General features: G+C 41.9%; 1 protein-coding gene across 8 annotated transcripts in view; it reads left to right on the top strand.

Moving 5' to 3' along the window:
• The window catches only part of Asph (aspartate beta-hydroxylase), a 225844-nt gene that overhangs the window by 62053 nt on the left and 146502 nt on the right, over window positions 1–17289 (top strand). For 6 of the 8 annotated variants that reach the window (XM_052176051.1, XM_052176050.1, XM_052176052.1 and 3 more), the window contains 3 exons: window positions 12133–12231; window positions 14863–14937; window positions 16500–16613. In XM_052176051.1, coding sequence (XP_052032011.1) covers window positions 12133–12231; window positions 14863–14937; window positions 16500–16613 — 288 coding nt within the window. The remainder of the gene's footprint in view (window positions 1–12132; window positions 12232–14862; window positions 14938–16499; window positions 16614–17289) is intronic. The other 2 variants (XM_052176054.1, XM_052176053.1) reach the window with 1 other exon arrangement.

Genomic DNA, 17289 nt, shown 5'->3' with positions numbered 1-17289 from the left:
CTTTCCATTTAATTGCTGATGTGTTTACTGACTTGTGAGGCCTTCCAAAAATTACCAGGGAAATGTACTTTAAAAAAAAAAGAATACTGATTTTATAAAGTTGACTGTAAGCATAAAAAAATTCATAAAAAATTGCTAGTATACATGTTACAGAAAACAAAATTTAACATTTTTATATGTGGACTTTTGGGGTTGTGAAGAATTAAGTGGTATTTAACGTACCTGTGTCTGTTTATTCTGAAGGCCTGTGAACATAACAAGGGTATGACAGTGTGTTCAAGCTGAAAGTTTTTAATTATTGTTTAAAAACAAGTTAAAGATTGTTTTCATAGTGCCTGTGTTCTTTCACTTATAGTCAGGATTTAACTCTTCACTGCCCTAGTGGGTGTGCTTACCTTGTTAATATTGCATGCCAGCCTGTGTTAACACAAATCAAGCCATATTTTAAGCTGGAAAAATAGGTTGAAATAGTCCCAGAATGTATTTCATAGCTAATACTTTATAGAGCTTTATATCACTTTTTTTTAACTCAACATTAGAACAGGTAGACTAACTCCCAAAGGAGAGAGTTCCAGTGTCGGGGTGAGGGGAACAGTACATCTGACAAGGGCATCTAAGATGCCCTTCTGTGATTTAAGAGGTGTGGTTAGTAAACATTTTTTCCTTTGATTGGAAAACCTGAAAGCTAAAGAACCCATCAAAGAAGAGCTCAAGAAGGAGCGAGAGAAAGCTGTGCCTAGCAAGAGTGAGGAGAGAAGAAGGGGGAAGAAGGAGCAGGAGGATGGAAGGAAGGGGAAGAAGAAGACTGACTCAGACGCATCCCAGAATGCAGCTCCCGGAGGTAAGAGAGACAGAGACAAGGAGAAAGCCAGCTCAGACAAAAGTGCAAAATCCAAGGAAACCTGGAAGAAAGCGGCAGAGACCAAGGCTGTCTCTAGTAGAGTGGCTTCCAGAGACAAAGACAGGAGAGGAAGAAGCTCCTCCGGACATGCTAACGATGCTAAGGAAACCGGCCAGAAGAGAAAGAACTGAAGGCTTGCTGTTACCACCCAGCAGTGGGCGGCCTCGGGGACCCCAGTTTGCAGCTAAGGCAGAGGAGATCTGGGATTGCTTCGACTGGGGACACGAGCCATGTTAGCCACTGAATGTGTTTATTGGTGCTCAATAAGTAAATTCTGTGAAACAAGTATACTTTGTCATCTTCTCAGTCTCAAAAAAAATGAAAGTTTGTGTTATAAAATGTAATAACTTATTTTTATTGCCAAGTGTGTAATATGAATGGTAATGGTTTTAATCCCCTATTAAATGCTCATGTTGAGGTAAGTAAAAAAGAATCTGGAGAGTACGTGTACGAACAGTCCTACTGCGCGGAGAGGTACTCAGCGGGGCAGGGGCTTCCGCTCCTCCTCACTCCTGCCTGTCTTGCTGGTCCTCTCCAACTCCTAGCTCTCCCATGGCAGCCCCAGGCTACTGTCCCTGTCCCTGCCCTCCTCATTTGTTAGGCATTTTGCCCTTTAGGCTCCTTCGCTCTCCCTTCTCTACCTCCATCTTCCCCATTTTCTGTCCAGGTTCAGCTCTCCCAGCCTTACGCCTCATCTCTTACCTTCCTGTCCCCTTACGTGTCCTTAACTGCCTGTCCTCTTCTTACCTAGCTTCCTGCTTTTACATAAACAACGTCCTTCTATTACATAAACAACAACAACAACAACAACAGAGAGCCTGTTCACCCCACACCTGACACATTATTCTGAGTTCTGTGTGTTGTCAAGAATTAAAGCGTTGTATCTAGGAGAACATTTCCAAATGCTTTTATTTATGTTAGCTGTATAGACTGTGGCTCATCCAAAGACTTCACCGCAGTGCTTGTTGGTTCACTGGTTTTCAGTCGTGATCAGATGGCATATATTCTTATGTTTGTATAATGATTTACCATTTCCAAACAGCCAAAAATTTGAGATCAAACTTCTTAGCCCATCATAAACAATTAATAAAGGAAATATTAATGAGAGAGACATTTCTAAAAATGTTGTGTGCTGGTCTATGCATAATACTTTAATTTATCTTTAGATTACATATTGAGTAAATGTCTGACCAAGGTATGATGGGTGCCTCATGTCTGTGATCCCAACACTGAGGGATGGAGGCAGGAGCTCCGGGAGTTTGAGTTCCTCCTTGGCTCCACACAGAAGCCTGTCTGGGCTATGTCAAGATCCTGTCTCACATACCCCCCCCCACACACACATACATACACACACATACATACACACACATACACACACATACACACATACACACATATACACACACCACACACATACACACATACACACATATACACACACCACACACATACACACATACACACACCACACACACCCACACATACCCCACACACACACACACCCACACACACACACACATACCCCCCACACACCACACACATACCCCCCACACACATACCACACACACACACATACCACACACACACATACACACATACACATACCACACACACACACACATACCACATACCCACCCACACACCCACACACATACCCCCCACACACATACCACACACATACCCCCACACACATACCCCACACACACATACCACACACACACACCACACACACACATACCACACACACACACACACACATACACACACACATACACACACACACACATACCACACACATACACATATCCCCCCACACACATACCACACACACACACACACACACACATACCACACACATACACATATCCCCACACACACATACCACACACACAATAATAAACTAAAACACACAATAATAAAATAAAAGCAACTTGATAATAGAATAAAAAATTATCAGGAAGGCTTTAGTTTTTAAAAATAAACACATACCACACACACACAATAATAAACTAAAATAAAAGCAACTTGATAATAGAATAAAAAATTATCAGGAAGGCTTTAGTTTTTAAAAATAGCTTTACTTTTTCAATGAAGATATTTGAAATAGAAATTTTTTTCGGCGTAGTTAAAAGGCACTAAAACTAAATATAAATAAATTTAAATATAGAACAAACATTTCTTTATTTAATTCTTAAAAGTCAACAGCTTTTTCTGCTTATAAACAACTTTGTATTAAACTGTGAGAAATCCCAGCTCACATAAAGAAATCACCTAAGGAGACTTTCTAGACATATGCCCAAAGAAATTACACTGCATGATGACTTGATTCTCTGTGTTGTTTAGACAGGATATTTTGTTTTGTAATTTTTTCATCAATACCGGACCACATACACCAAAATCAGGGATTCTGTATCTCCACTGACTTAGCTTCAGATTGATGGCTTCCTCAGTTCAGATCTGTGAGGAGAAATTCCTCCAGTTTGATTTACAATATCCTGGTCATGCAAATTTGTCCCATTTTATTCCTTGCTAGGTACAACCATGCAGAGGCTTTGATAGGCCTCAAAGATATTGCCTGATTTTTCTGGAGGGTTCTGGTTGGAGCAAAGTCCCTGGGAGAATCTGTTGAACAACATTCTCTTTAGACCGCTGGTTTTTGAAACAGAGATTTGGGTGGGGCATGAATGAGTGAGAACATGCTTTGACATTTTCCGTTTATGAATGGACTTCTGGGACAACAGAACCTGCAAGAATTTCTAAAAAACAGCAAACCTACCATGCAGAACAGTTTTAATGTCTTATAAATATATCCTGGTTCTAGATTTTTTTCTGCGAGATACATGATTTAATTTTTTTTTTTTTTTAAATTACTTGCAAAAAATGTAGTGATGTTTTCCCTGCAGGTGATTTCCCCCTGCCTACCTGAGCCAGGCACATCCTTTAGTGGAAGCATTTTTATTAATTTTACCTTGGATTTGAAGTTCTGTGGCAAGGAAGTTTAAAGTATAGAAGCACTCAGTTTTAGGCAATGAGTGGGCTTTAGGAACAGGACCAGCATAAGCAGGTGAGCATTGTTTGAACTTTGGGAAGTAACCTCCTTTGGATCTAGAATTCCTCCTCCTTGAATAGCAGCACCCAGCAATTGAAGGAGAACCACGGGCAGTCACAGGAGACGTGGCTCACGGCACCCAGTGGAAATACTGACACATTACTAAGCACTTTACATTCTAGTGAATGTGAGCCAGAACTGGATTTATTCTCCCCTTCTCTCCTTTCCCCGTCAGTCTCTCCTCTCTAGGATACAAATGGTTACACTGACTTTTTTGGCATTCTCTTCTGCTCCAATGTGTTAGCACCCGGATTTCAGTTAAAGAGTACACACAGGTGACCCCCAGCTAAAAGAGCAAGATAAACCTGGGTGGTGACTGAGGTTGAAGATTCTGTTCCATTCCAGATTTACTCATGTTTATTCCTGTGGTAGTTCTTATTCATCATACTGCTGTGGGTAATTAAATCCCACAGCTACAGCAAAAAGAACTCATCTAAACACAATCTGTGATTCTTTGTAGCTAGCACCAAGACCTGAAAAGCAAAAGAAAATTTGTAAGTTTTTGTCGCATCTCTAACATTTATATTTTCTGAGATAATGCTTTAAAATTTTTTTAATAATGACAGTGCATTAACTTTATTTAAACCTTGGAGATCCATTACATTGGAGGGTTAACTATCCTTGAACATTGCTTTCTCTAAATGCTTTTAAGCACATCAGCATTTCTTCCCCCTCCCGCCCCCCCACACCCCAAGACAGGGTTTCTCTGTGTAGCCCTGGCTGTCCTGGAACTCACTCTGTAGACCAGGCTGGCCTTGAACTCAGAAATTCACCTGCCTCTGCCTCCCAGAGTGCTGGGATTACAGGCGTGCGCCACCCCAGCCAGGCTCCATCAGCATTTCTAAGGCTCTCCTTTTTCTCATCATCTAACCTTCAGACGACACTGTTTCATTGTATCAACATCAGCTCTCTCCTCTGTTGGCATTTCCCTGGCCGATAGTGTTCCTTGTGATTTCATTATGTTTAACTTCACGTCATGTATGATCAGTTTCTTGAGTCTGACTTTGTGCTTGGTTTACATGGTCTCATGAGACACACATTAGTAGGCGTAGCTGCTTGTATCACTCTGCAGAGCTGAGTGACTTCTAGACGTTCACAGGGAACATGCTATGCTAGAACCACTTTGCTGCCCAGGTGTTTAACCTCTGTAGTTCCTGCAGGCATAAGAATCCCCTTTAGGTATTTCCATTGATTGAATGAAAGGGAATAAACAATTAAGACTTATTAGGTTATCTGTAATCCTTTTCCCATATGCTGGGTGTATTGCTTCTCTCTTGTCATCTATTTCATCATCTGCTAATGCCATTTGGAAACATTCTCAAAATTGATGCTGTGAATGATTGCAACACAACATACATGCTGGCACTTGGAGGGTTTCTTATTTGTCAGTCCTGTGTCGGACTGGCCTCGAGAGCCTGTGTAGGCTGCACATGTGTGAGCCACCAACACTCTTACCTCCTCAGGTTCCTTCCTTTTGCAGAACATTGATGATAATGGACCCATGTAATCTCAGCGAGGGGCCAAGAGCAAGGCATGGGAGCAGGGCGATGGTTCCATTCCTGTGGACACGGCGAGAGACACGGCGAGAGACAAGCCCCTGAGTTCTCAGTCCTTTGAGGTGCATGCACCTGACTCCATGAAGGGCTCAGCTAAAATCTTATTTTATTCCTGAACTGAGGGCTAGGGAAAATAATGGTGGACACCACAGCTGTGAGGTCTCTATGTCTGCGACTATAACACAGAAACAGGATTTGAAAGAGATGGCCTTCAGTCAGTCACATCTAAGTAAAACCTAAGTTTTATACTCAGAACGTGTTTTCCACCAAGCTCACTAGGGGTTGTCAATGAAAACATATTCAATCACAAATGCCTGGTTCAGCATATGTCAGTTACTGTATTACCATGAAAATATGTGTTATTGTTTTCTTCAGTAAATGGGAACATTTTGGGGCATTTGCCTTTATGTAGGGCTGGTGTCCTGGATTCTCTTGGTTCTCTTGGTTTTAAGTCCATTTCAGTTAGATTATACAGATAGCTTTTATTTCTTCTATCATTGTGAGGTCTAGGAGCATGAGGTTAGGTGGTTATTCTGGTACTAATACCCTGGGCTCTGTGCTCATTTCTGGGCCCTTCCTGAATGTTGTCTTCCTTCTCAGACTATCATGCATTCCTGGTCAGGTGAAACCACATGGATGGGTCTAGGATTACTGCAATCGATGAGACAGTGAACAGTGCCCACTGTTACAGTGTTACATCGAAGGACACTGCTTCCCTGAAGGAAATTCCTCCCCCCTAGGGGAGGCAAATGAGGCTCAGGCAGGCAATGACCCCGCCCTGCTCCGCTGCACTCCAGGCTGGCAGGCTCTGCCTTGGTTTCCAATTCTTGCCTCCTCCTTTCTTTGCCTCTGCCCCAATCTAGAGAGTTGAACATGACTGGTCAAATGGATATTTTACTGTAAGAAGCCATGGGACAGAGATCCTATCCTGACCCTTGACCTGCAGGAATTTTAGACAGTGGAAGAACATGGTGGACTCCAGGTTTGCTTTATTGTGAGTTTTCTGTGTCTTCTTGGTATATCCGAGGAGAACATTTTTATTTTCAGGAAGCTGAAGGGTGAGTACCTGTTATAGTTTCACACACTTTGTTTTCCACAATGTTGGGGATTGAATGCAGACCCTACCAATGCTTAAACAAAGGCTATCCCTTAATGCCTTTTGTTCTTATTTTGAGACAGAATCTCACTACTTTGTCCTGCTGGCTGTCATCTGCACCTCAGGCTGGCCTTGATCCTGCATCCTCCTGATCTAACCTAAACCTCCTGAGATTATAGGCATGCACTACTACCCAAGGTTTCATGACAAATCAGAGAAAAAAAAATCCTCAATAGTAAACTAAAGTCCCATATTGTACTTGCCCGAGGATATAACCACATAAACTAGATTTTTGTTTTTTGTTTGGCTTGATTTTTTTCACAGACATCAATTTCTGCAAGAGGTTTTACATTCCTAAGGTCTGTTTACAGCTTTTGCCATTTGTGATAGTGCTGTTCTCTACATGCTGCAGCGGTATTTCTCACCCACTGACTCACCCTCACTTGACAGCTCCCCCCCCACACACACATCCCAGAAAATCTGCAATGTGTCACTGCCTTGATGGGGACTCAAGGAGATGGGCTGTCAGGTGTTCAGTCCCCCTAGTGAGAAACTGTCAATGAAGGGCGGAGGTAGAACATGAAAGCACAGGCGATGCTACTGTGCCAGTTCCCTCTGCCAAGAATACCCTCGTGTGAGACCCCGCCTAGCTGGCACATCTGCACCGTGCTGTGGTGTGGTGTGTGGCACACCTGGGAGGCTGGGCATGGTGCCACAGCCGCAGTGCCCAGCTCTTATTCACCCTTGCTTGCAGTCTGTGACTTGCACAGTACCTGGCCAGTAACCAGCAGTCTATGGCCAGTGTTTGCTTGCTGAATGGGGGAAGATACACAGTAGATAAGCTGAAAGGCCCTAGGTCTTTTACGACAATTGGACACCTTTAGAAGAGAAACATTCCCTTTATAAAGGAAAAGCCAAGAAACACTTCAGTAATTGCAATTTCTAACTGCTCCTATTGCTATGTGTGCAAGAGGGAGGGTAGGAGATTTTGGATAAATGAAAAGGTAAATTGAGGCAGCCCTCCCCCCCAATTTTACTGGCTCTGAATGATCTGTCTTAAGGGATGCTTGCCCCCACCACTTCTTGGTGGAAATCAAAGGTGTGTAGAGGGCCGGTTGCTCGAGATGAGATGCAAACACACCCTGCTTAGTTGAGGCACCAGAGCCCAGCCGTACCTGGGGGCCAGGAGCCCCCTTAGTTCATGTTCTCATGATGGTAAGGAGAGGACTCTATCCAATCCTCGTGGAGTCTCCTTGCTGGTCCTGAATCCAGGCTGTTAGGAAGGAGCCTTATTGTCAGTAACTGTACAGTGGCATACATTTCCTCTTTCTGAATTTGTGTCTTTCCTGGATCCAGTGAAGATCCCTTGAATAAAGACCATCCCTATTTTATCAAGGGGGTAGCTTTTGGTTCTGGCGATCTCAGACTCTTGCTTAGTTCTGAAACTGTTGGCGTACCTAATAGGATCTGTATTTACTGACTATACAGGGCAGGAACAAGAAACTTTAACATGATCGATTAGCAGATGCTAATTTTGGTGCATTGAGTTCTCAGATTATCTGTCAGGTTTCTTGTGCATGTTATCCTCTTTTTTTGGGATACAGTGATTTGTTTTGTTAGGCCGTATGCACGTGGGACTGCTGCTTGTCTTGGCACCAGCTCTTTACAAGTGACAGTACCTGAAGGAGCCTGGAGGGCTAAGATGACACGTCATACATTGTACACATGTACATCATAGCATAGTACACTGAAAACTAAATACATTTTTAAAAAGTGTTAGGTTTTAAATTTATGTAGAATTTCTATTGTGTTGGGTATGGTCAGTAACTAGAGATGACAGGAAGTGAGCAGGAGGAAGTGTATAGGGGATTATAGACAGTGCCCAACTTCTCTAAGAGACTTGAACATCCTTGGCTTTTTCATCTTGGAGGTCCTCAGCCTAATCTTCCGTAGATAGCAAAGAACAGTGTAATTCTCAGGAAAGGGGATTTGTTCTCAGATGGAAGAGACCTGGTATCCTAGGGCATTTCGGTGTTTAAACTTTGCCTTCCATTCCTGCTCCATTGACTCAGCTTCTAAGTTTGCTCTTCCGTTTCCTGAGGATTGCAGTGTAATGCGGCTCATGGCCTGTCCTCTGACCTTAAGAAGTCTTCTGAGATCCAATTTCCAAGCACGTTTCTTTAGGTTCCCCTCTTGACACAGTTTCCCCATAACATCTGTCCACCTAGTAACCTATGTGGTTTCTGCTTTCTGTGTTTTTAACCTGCTCCTTCTAGAAGGCTTATATTGTACATGTTCACTTACTGTGGAAGAGTTCCTTACATTAACCTCTGATAGATATTTGTTTGATGAACTGTTTGATGTAAATAAATGTGTAAATAAATAACACATTTATGAAGCATGAAGCTGTTATGTTTATGGAGGTAGATATATTATTTTGTTCTCATTCTGGTAGGTGTGGTTGGATAGCCTTGAATCATGTAAAGCAAATCATCGATGGGCCCAGGAAAATTGTGTTTAGTGTCAAGGATACTGTGAATGGCTTAAATCCTGACTTCATTTACATTTGGTAGCTTCTTGCATTTTTACCTAAAATGAAAGAAACAGCTATTTATAAATGTCAATTATAAAACGTGTTCTAACTTGTGTAATGAATCTACAGAACAAAAATCAAGATGTTGTAAGGGAGCTTTTTAAATTTTATCCCCCTATTGACATTGCCTGAGATGACAGTCAAATCTCAGTAGCGTCAGTAGGCAGCTGCACTGGAGTGCAACACTGTAGGAAGAGTTCTTCAAGATTCCGGAGCGCTCAGGCAGTGGTCCTTTCCCTTCTGGATATCTCATCTGGAAGAGGCTTGCCCCTGGGAGCTGAGTCACTGTCTGAGGCTAAGGTAGGAGCTGGGAGCAAGCCAGCCTGCATCTGCTCTACCCATTAAGTTAGATGTTAGGTAGGTAGGTAGGAAGGAAGGAAGGAAGGAAGGAAGGAAGGAAGGAAAAAGAACTCAAGGTAGTGTAAATCTGGATGTAGCCTGGATATAGCGCTGACCAGCTGTTCGTAAGTATGTCATTTGACTGATAGTTTGGGTGGAAATGAAGCTGTGCAGTATTTTCTTTTGTGACATTTTCCATGTTTTTTTATCCTTTGGATTGTAATGATAAATGACTCCCAGGTGAGTTACAGAAAGCTAGTTCTTTGTGTGTTGTGTCTGAAAACTTAGACTGGCACCTTTTAAATACTTATAGCATTTCTTTCTTTTTCTTTTATTTTTTATTTTATAGAGCCTCTTTATTTTGATAAAGTCTCATAATCAATTATTTATTTCATGAATCAAGTCTGTGAACTGGCATTTCAAAAAATAGATAAACAGAATATCTATTACATTTTTCACTGTTATCTTCTTCTACACTTGTATATTTATATATTGTACTTTATACTTAACTCTGCTGTTTTGAGTTAACTTTTCTTTTTCTTTTTTTATTGGATATTTTCTTTATTTACATTTTAAATGTTATCCCCTTTCCTGGTTTCCCCTCCGAAAACACGCTATCCCATCCCCCTCCCTTCCCAGGAGTTTTCCAAATTTGGTAAGAAAGGTTTTTCAGGCACTTGAATCTGCCATTGGATGGGTCTGTTGTTGAAAACACAAATTCAGAGCAGTTTGAAAGCCAGTTAAATGTATGTAAGTGAAGGGTGAGGTTGTAACCTTTCATTCACACTGAGACACTTCTGAGAATATAGTAACTATTGCAGGACACCAGGCACATAATGATACCACCTGGGGAAAACTAGACATATAATACAGAAATCCTGGACACAGTCAAATCTCTTGAAAACAGTAACAGCAAGATTGCTGCATTCCTCATAGGAATCTCTTGTAAATTGTTGTAGCAAGATTGTTGCAACCCTCGTTTCTCCCAGATATCCCTGTGCCAACCAGGTCTATTTAAGGTGCTCTGGCCCTGCAGTGAGCCTCTGCAGCAGTGGGCTGGTGGAGTGGTACCACTGCATGCCGTAGCCATGCAGTAGGCATTTCTGTGGCAATTGCTTTGGCCAACTGCTGGCTAAAGTACTGAATGCTGAGACAAAGCTCATGAGTCTGTGGAATCTCAAGCCTCTCCTGATTGACTTAGCACAGTTCATCCATTCATAATTCCTGAACAACTTGCCAGTCAGGAGGTAAAAGTGTGGGTTACGTCATTGAGAAAGAGCTTTGTAGTTTTCATGCTGTATTTCAAGTAGATGTAAGGTTTTTAACCCTACGCACACACTCAGCAAGTGAACTAGTTTGAAATCTCTTTTACAGTTAGATTACACTGACGTGTGGAACACAGCTGTGTGTGGTGGTGATGTGTACAGGGAGTGTTGAAATTGAGGAGATGGAAGGCAGTCGGGTACAGAAGTAGCATCTGGCAGAAACCAGGATAAGAGACCAGAGGACAAAGAATAAGAGTAAAATGCTTGACTGACATAAGGGGAGCGTGGGCATTAGCTATATAGTGGTACCTACGATGTGCAGAATGTGGGAGCTGGCTTGACCTTTCACCAAAGGCCACTGTGCACAAGATGCCACCCTCATCCAGCTCTTAGTGAGGGCAAAAACACCCAGGGCTCAGCAAACAGAACTGGACTCTTCGTCTCGCCTTGGTTTCCTGAACAGCAGTATTAAGGATTTATCTAATGTTCCGTTTCACATGTGACATGTCAAAGCACTAACTTAGTGTTTACGTGGCTCTAAAATAAGTATTTGTGTAAACTTGGCTCCCTGCCTTATTTTTTTTACCTTTTTATTTTGTTTTGTTTTTGAGACGGGTTTCTCTCAGTAGTCCTGCCTGTCCAGGAATTGCTCTGTGGGCCAGGCTGGCCTTGAACTCATAGAGATCCACCTGCCTCCGCTTCCCAAGTGCTGGGATTTAAGGCATGCCCTCACCCCTGACCAGATTTCCTTACTTTTTTAAATAGACGTTTTGATACCTTTTAGCTCTAGAAAATTAATATAGTTGCTTATAGGTGGTACTTTGTAAAACTTGTAGTTGAGTTACGTATGATTTATTTAAAAATCTAGTATTCCCTGAAGAGTCAAACATTACTCGTGAAAAGTGCATTCAAGTCTTGAATGTGCACAGCTCTGCTCCTTGAGGTTCCTTCTGCTGGGCACTGAGCTCTGGCTTAGGAAGTACTTACTCATCCTCTTAAACAAGAGAGGAGCTTGGCCTCACACTGACCTTTTGGCAAGGCTCGATGTGGTCGTGTGTTGTGAATACTTATGAATGCCCTTTTAAAAAGTCTTCGGTACACTGAAGACCCTTGTGAGATAAAAGAGACCTCCTCTCAGTTTTAAGCACGGCGATGGGAAGCCTGAGCTTCTTGTTCCACCAATCAAATGTTTGAAAGTTAACTTTTCTGATTTAAAGTATAAAGATGATTTTTAAAGGAGCCTTAGTTAACACTGTGAATAAAAAAAATGCAGGCCTTAAAGAAAGATCTACTTCTGAGAGGACATTTCCACGGGAGGAGGACGAGGCGGAGACACAGGCTGAGCTGGAGGAGAGGGCTCCCGAGGGGACAGGTAAGTGTCCCTGAACCCTGAACACTCTCCAGGGCTGCTTGGCCTGCAGGTATCTTTGAAGTTACAAACTCGTGTCTTACCCAGTTGTTCACATCATTTATAAAACGAGCTGCCATTGGTTCTTTTCTGGAATTATGATAAATGATCTTGTAGTGAAAATGTATCTAGGGTTATTTTAATTTGTGATCAGAATTCCAAGGCACCAATTATTGCTGTCCATTGCCCATGACCATGCAGTTGAGAACGACAGAAGCCAAGTGCTTCCTGACTCGAACTTCAGGGCTCTGTGACCTTATTATATCTAAAGTAAAAACAGACGCAGACTGTACACAGCCTGTTCATTGTCTGCCACATGAACAATTCCAGCAGGAATGAAGAGCTGAGGTCCCCTCCACACCCCCCCCCCCCCAATCTATGCCCAAAGCCTCCATAGACCTCCTAGTCTTTCTGTTTCTGTCTATTGTGGCTTCATAGATAAACTCATATTATTCCATAAAGGGACTTTGACTCATAGATTTAGCATGCTGCTGTATTTTAATAAATTGGCCCATAAAATTTTAATCTGTCGTCATTATTTTCCGATTGTGGCAAAGCGATTATAGAATATTAGCTTCTGTTCTTTGTCGCAGTATTTTAAAAAATTGGTTTCATTCTGCCACCTATTGGAAGTGCTGGATATGACATCTTATTGGAAACAATACATGGCCCAAGTTGTGCTGGTGAATACTATTTGATTTTCTTTGCTTCATTCCTTTAAGGAATAATATATTAGTCTAAGTTTTGTTATACGTTTATTTCAAAACTTTAGGAGAACTTATAGTATCTCTCCTATGACTGTGGAATTGTTATATGGCTCCAGAATCCATAATACTTTTAAAGAAGGTTTTTTAATTCAAATATTTCAATTTAACACATAATATTTTATTTTGTACTAAATAAATTTGTTAAAAAATAGTTCTTGAGCAAGTGGTGGATCTGATATGTGCCACATGCTCTCAATTCTTCCCTTTGGTTATTAGAATCACTCATATTCTTTGCAAATGATTGCTTGCTAACTCCCTATGCCCGCAGGGGTAATATTACTCCTATTTTTCCCAACCTCTTGGCAATGTCCCTTGCAGATTATATTCTGCTCTCTCAGCTGTTCTCTTGTTGGTACTTTAGTTCTTCTTTTCCTTCTCTGGCTTCATCCACCTGTTTCACAAATACAGCTACTTCTCTCTCATACAGTGCAGTAAAATGAAGCCCTCGGTGCCCTCCGAACGCCCCCTTCCCCGACTCCGCCTCTTCAGCATAGGGACCTCACTTGACAGAATACACCACGCAGCATTGCCTCTGTACTGTCTGTTTATTTTCTAACATGCTGGAGCCCAGCTTCTGCCTCTGCCCCATCTCCAAGGGAGAAGAGCATCATTTGTAGAGCCAGAAATGCAATGGCAGGGGGTGCTCACCTAGTTCAAAATGGGCACTGGTAACAGAGGAGTCTGGAAAAGTATGGAGGGCCCCATTTGTAGTTCTCAATCCATGACGACATCAGAGTCTGCAAGGACTCAAACATAGGAGCAGAGCATCTCCACCCCTTGGCTAGGAACCTTGCTATGGTGCACTGGGTGCTTTCTCAGCATTTATGAAATGGCCCCGTGAGGAGGCTTTCACACACCCTGGGAGACAGGGAAGGAACAGTGGAGATTACAGACCTGTATAGTTCCATCCGGATATCAGCATGAACGACTAGTGAAGCAGATATATAAAATCGTTATGCTTTAGAAAGGCTTTAGTAAGTGATTAGCATAGTGTGTTAAACCCTGTCCCTGCCAGAACTTCGAATTTGTTCACTGGAGAGCTGTGCTTTGTAGCTGCCATCATTGCATTGTCCTGCATGAGCCACTGGTCATACCAGGATGAAGTCTAGTGCTGTTCTTCCACCAACTCACAACAGTGTTGTTGCAGAAACAGGCTTGCTGTGTAATGCTGGGATGTATCTTATAATCAGATAAGTACCACAGTGCTGTGAGAATGCCATCATTAATGGCCACTTTTATAAGTCATTATTGTTTGAGTCTAGGGATCTGACTTTCAGATACATTGCTCTAAAGCTGATATGGAGTTCATTATCATGTAAGCTTCGTATGTGTGTGGACCAACCCCCACTCACTAGCATCCTCACACTGCCCATGGTGGCCTTCCTCCTGTCAGTAGTTCAGAGTTGGTCACATTGTTTAGTGTGTGCTAAATTTGGCCTTTACCAGTAACCCTCTTTATTAAAAGTTTACCTTTGCTTCTAACGTGATTGGAAATTTTATTAATTAGAAGTTGAAAGTATCTTCTCTTTGACTATTTCTTAATGGCAAACTTTATACCTAAATTAGTTTCTTTCTCTAAAAGTTTTTGGGAAAGTCTCTCTATGGAGCAAATAAGGCCAATTTTAAGTATCCATGTTTGTAGGGGAGTGAATAGACTGTGGATAGAAAAATACGGAGCCTCCAAGCCAAATGTAGACATGGCAATATGTATGTAAATTCAATATTTCAGTGTTGGAGTTTCCTATTATTACTTCACACTTATTTATTTATGTATTTATTCATTCATTCATTCATTCATTCATTCATTCATTATTTGTAATTATTTTAGAAGTCCAGGATGTTGAAGATGAAGTCAAAGAACAAATTCAGTCCCTTCTCCAGGAATCAGTGCACACAGACCATGGTATGAATTCAATTCTGTTTCATACAAGTTCCTAAAATAATTGTGTTTCTATAACTACATCCCAAGTAATTATAGACTATTACTTTCAGGGGGAACACTGGATATACTTTTCACAATTCCAACCTTACTGTGAAGGGGTTTTATGGACATATTTAATTTAAAAATCATATGAATAAGTGAACACAAATAAGTCCTGGGTTTTATCAAGAATAAATGGAGAGTTGAAGTAGAGTGACCCACCCAGGCCATCAGCCTCTGGTTTCTGGTCTTAGAGTGGTCCTCTGTCCTTAGGAACCATCATCTTGACCTGTGTGCATCAGAGAGATCAAATTTAAAGTCATCATGGCTCATGAAAGTCAGTTCTACAAGGATGGGGGTGCAGAAAGGTAGAGAGTCCAGCAGGTACTTGTCGGACTGGCCCAGGGGCTAAGGCGGGTGTGATGAACAGCTAACCGGAGAATCCATCCTCGAGCTGAGTGCCCTGCCTCACTGTCTTGGTTCTGTGCTATATTCTTAGAGAGATTTACTGCATAGACAGTTACACAGGTGCTCCATGACTTCAGACATCATTTAAAACCGAACACTACCATGCCCCACTGTGCAGAATAACTAAAGAGGGCTTTCTGTGGTCATAGGAGTGGTTCAACAGCAGTAGAAAGAATCCTACTATTTCTATAGGAATCTTGATGGTAATGGCCACAGCGAGATACTGCTGGCAGGCCAGCCATGTTTCTATTTTCATCTTCTCATCAATGATATGAATAGATAATTAGAAACTTATATGGAGAATCTCAAGCATGGAGTAGGCGATTGTCTACACTTAAAACATCTGGCATAGAGCCTACATCCTGCTGCCTCCTGAGACTCCAGACTCCCTCATACAGCCCAGTCCAGCTCACTCAGGTCCTTCCACTAAAGCATTGTTTACAGAAAGAAATCTGCCAGAAGCCAAGTCACTGTGGGGTCATTTTAGGGCAAGGCCACGGTCCGAAACTATATCGAAATGGAATAATGTAACAGATTCATTCATTATATCCTAAAAATGATTTATCAATTAACTTTACATCTTTGCTAACTAAAACACTAAGCCTAGGCGTGTTTGGATGCACAGGGTGAGGTGAGGCAGTGGGATTGGGAACACAGCCAGTTGCTTTCCACATTAAGGCATTTATAGTCACTACATGGCATTTGACAGTTCTCAATAAAAGGTCTTGATGTAACCTTTTTTTATGATTCAGGTATTATAAAAGAGATGTGTGTATTAGTAATTGTAAATCAATCTATTTGTTCATCATACATATATAGGAGCACCTCCATTGGCTAGTCATACTCCTACCTGCTTAGGATTCAGTACAAGTAGCATGACGAGGTGCCTGTCCTCTAGTTCACATTGTAATAAGAGGTGACTTTCGGATAGACTGGCACTGGCCAGAGTGAGAAAATAGCATTAGAGGGGACAGCGGCAGAGCCCCATGGGGTGGCTGCAGATGAGTCTGCCTAGATAGGATACCGCTGTGGCTCCTTACTGTTCCCCTTGGTCTCTGAACTTCTCCTTGTTGAAGACCTTGAAGCAGATGAGTCAGCAGGAGAACCACTGCCAGAGGTTGGGGACCTCCTCACAGTGACGGACAGCGATGACAGATTTGAGGACCTGGAACCCGGGACAGTTCATGAAGGTAGAACACATTTGTTTTAGATTAGTTGAATGTTTATAGTGCAGTTATTAAAAATTTCCTAAAATTCCTTTAAGAGCAATATTTAATTTTATCTAAATATTTTGAAGATGAAGCTGAATGCTTCAGAGTGAAAGAAGTGTTCTCTAAAGCAAACTGATACCAAATTTGTTTCATTAATAACTGGGTTTCTGATAATAGTATGCACAGACTTTTTTCCTGTATTGCCCCACCTTGGTGCCGTGTGTTATATGAAGTTCAAGTCATGATGAACTGCACTCTGTCCCTGGCTTCTGTTCCAACAGCACTGTCTGCCCTACTGTGCAGAGCACAATCCGTAGCTTCCATAGCATGTCCCCAGTCTTTTAAAGTAGTTAGGTATCAAGTGTGTTCATCTAGAGGAGAATTCGCCACGTCTAGAACACTCACCTATTATTGCAATGCAAAGACAGCCACTGACTGTCATTAACTGAGTATAAACATGGCTGTGTTTCCATGGACCTCTGTTCACAAAACCAGCTAATAAATAGTTGTAAAAGCTGCAGGTCACAAAACAGCGAAGCACATCAACATCTGACATAATCTGCTGGGACATTTCTTTAGTAGCAGACAGCTCCTAATTTGTGTGTGACTGTTTTTAGAAGCTATTGTTCAAGTCCGCATAGAGCAGGAGAGGCAC

Source organism: Apodemus sylvaticus, chromosome 3, assembly GCF_947179515.1.
Source record: "Apodemus sylvaticus chromosome 3, mApoSyl1.1, whole genome shotgun sequence".
NCBI classification, from domain to species: Eukaryota; Metazoa; Chordata; class Mammalia; order Rodentia; family Muridae; genus Apodemus; species Apodemus sylvaticus.
Note: the sequence above shows the minus strand (reverse complement) of the source record. Positions and strands in the feature narration are given on the sequence as shown.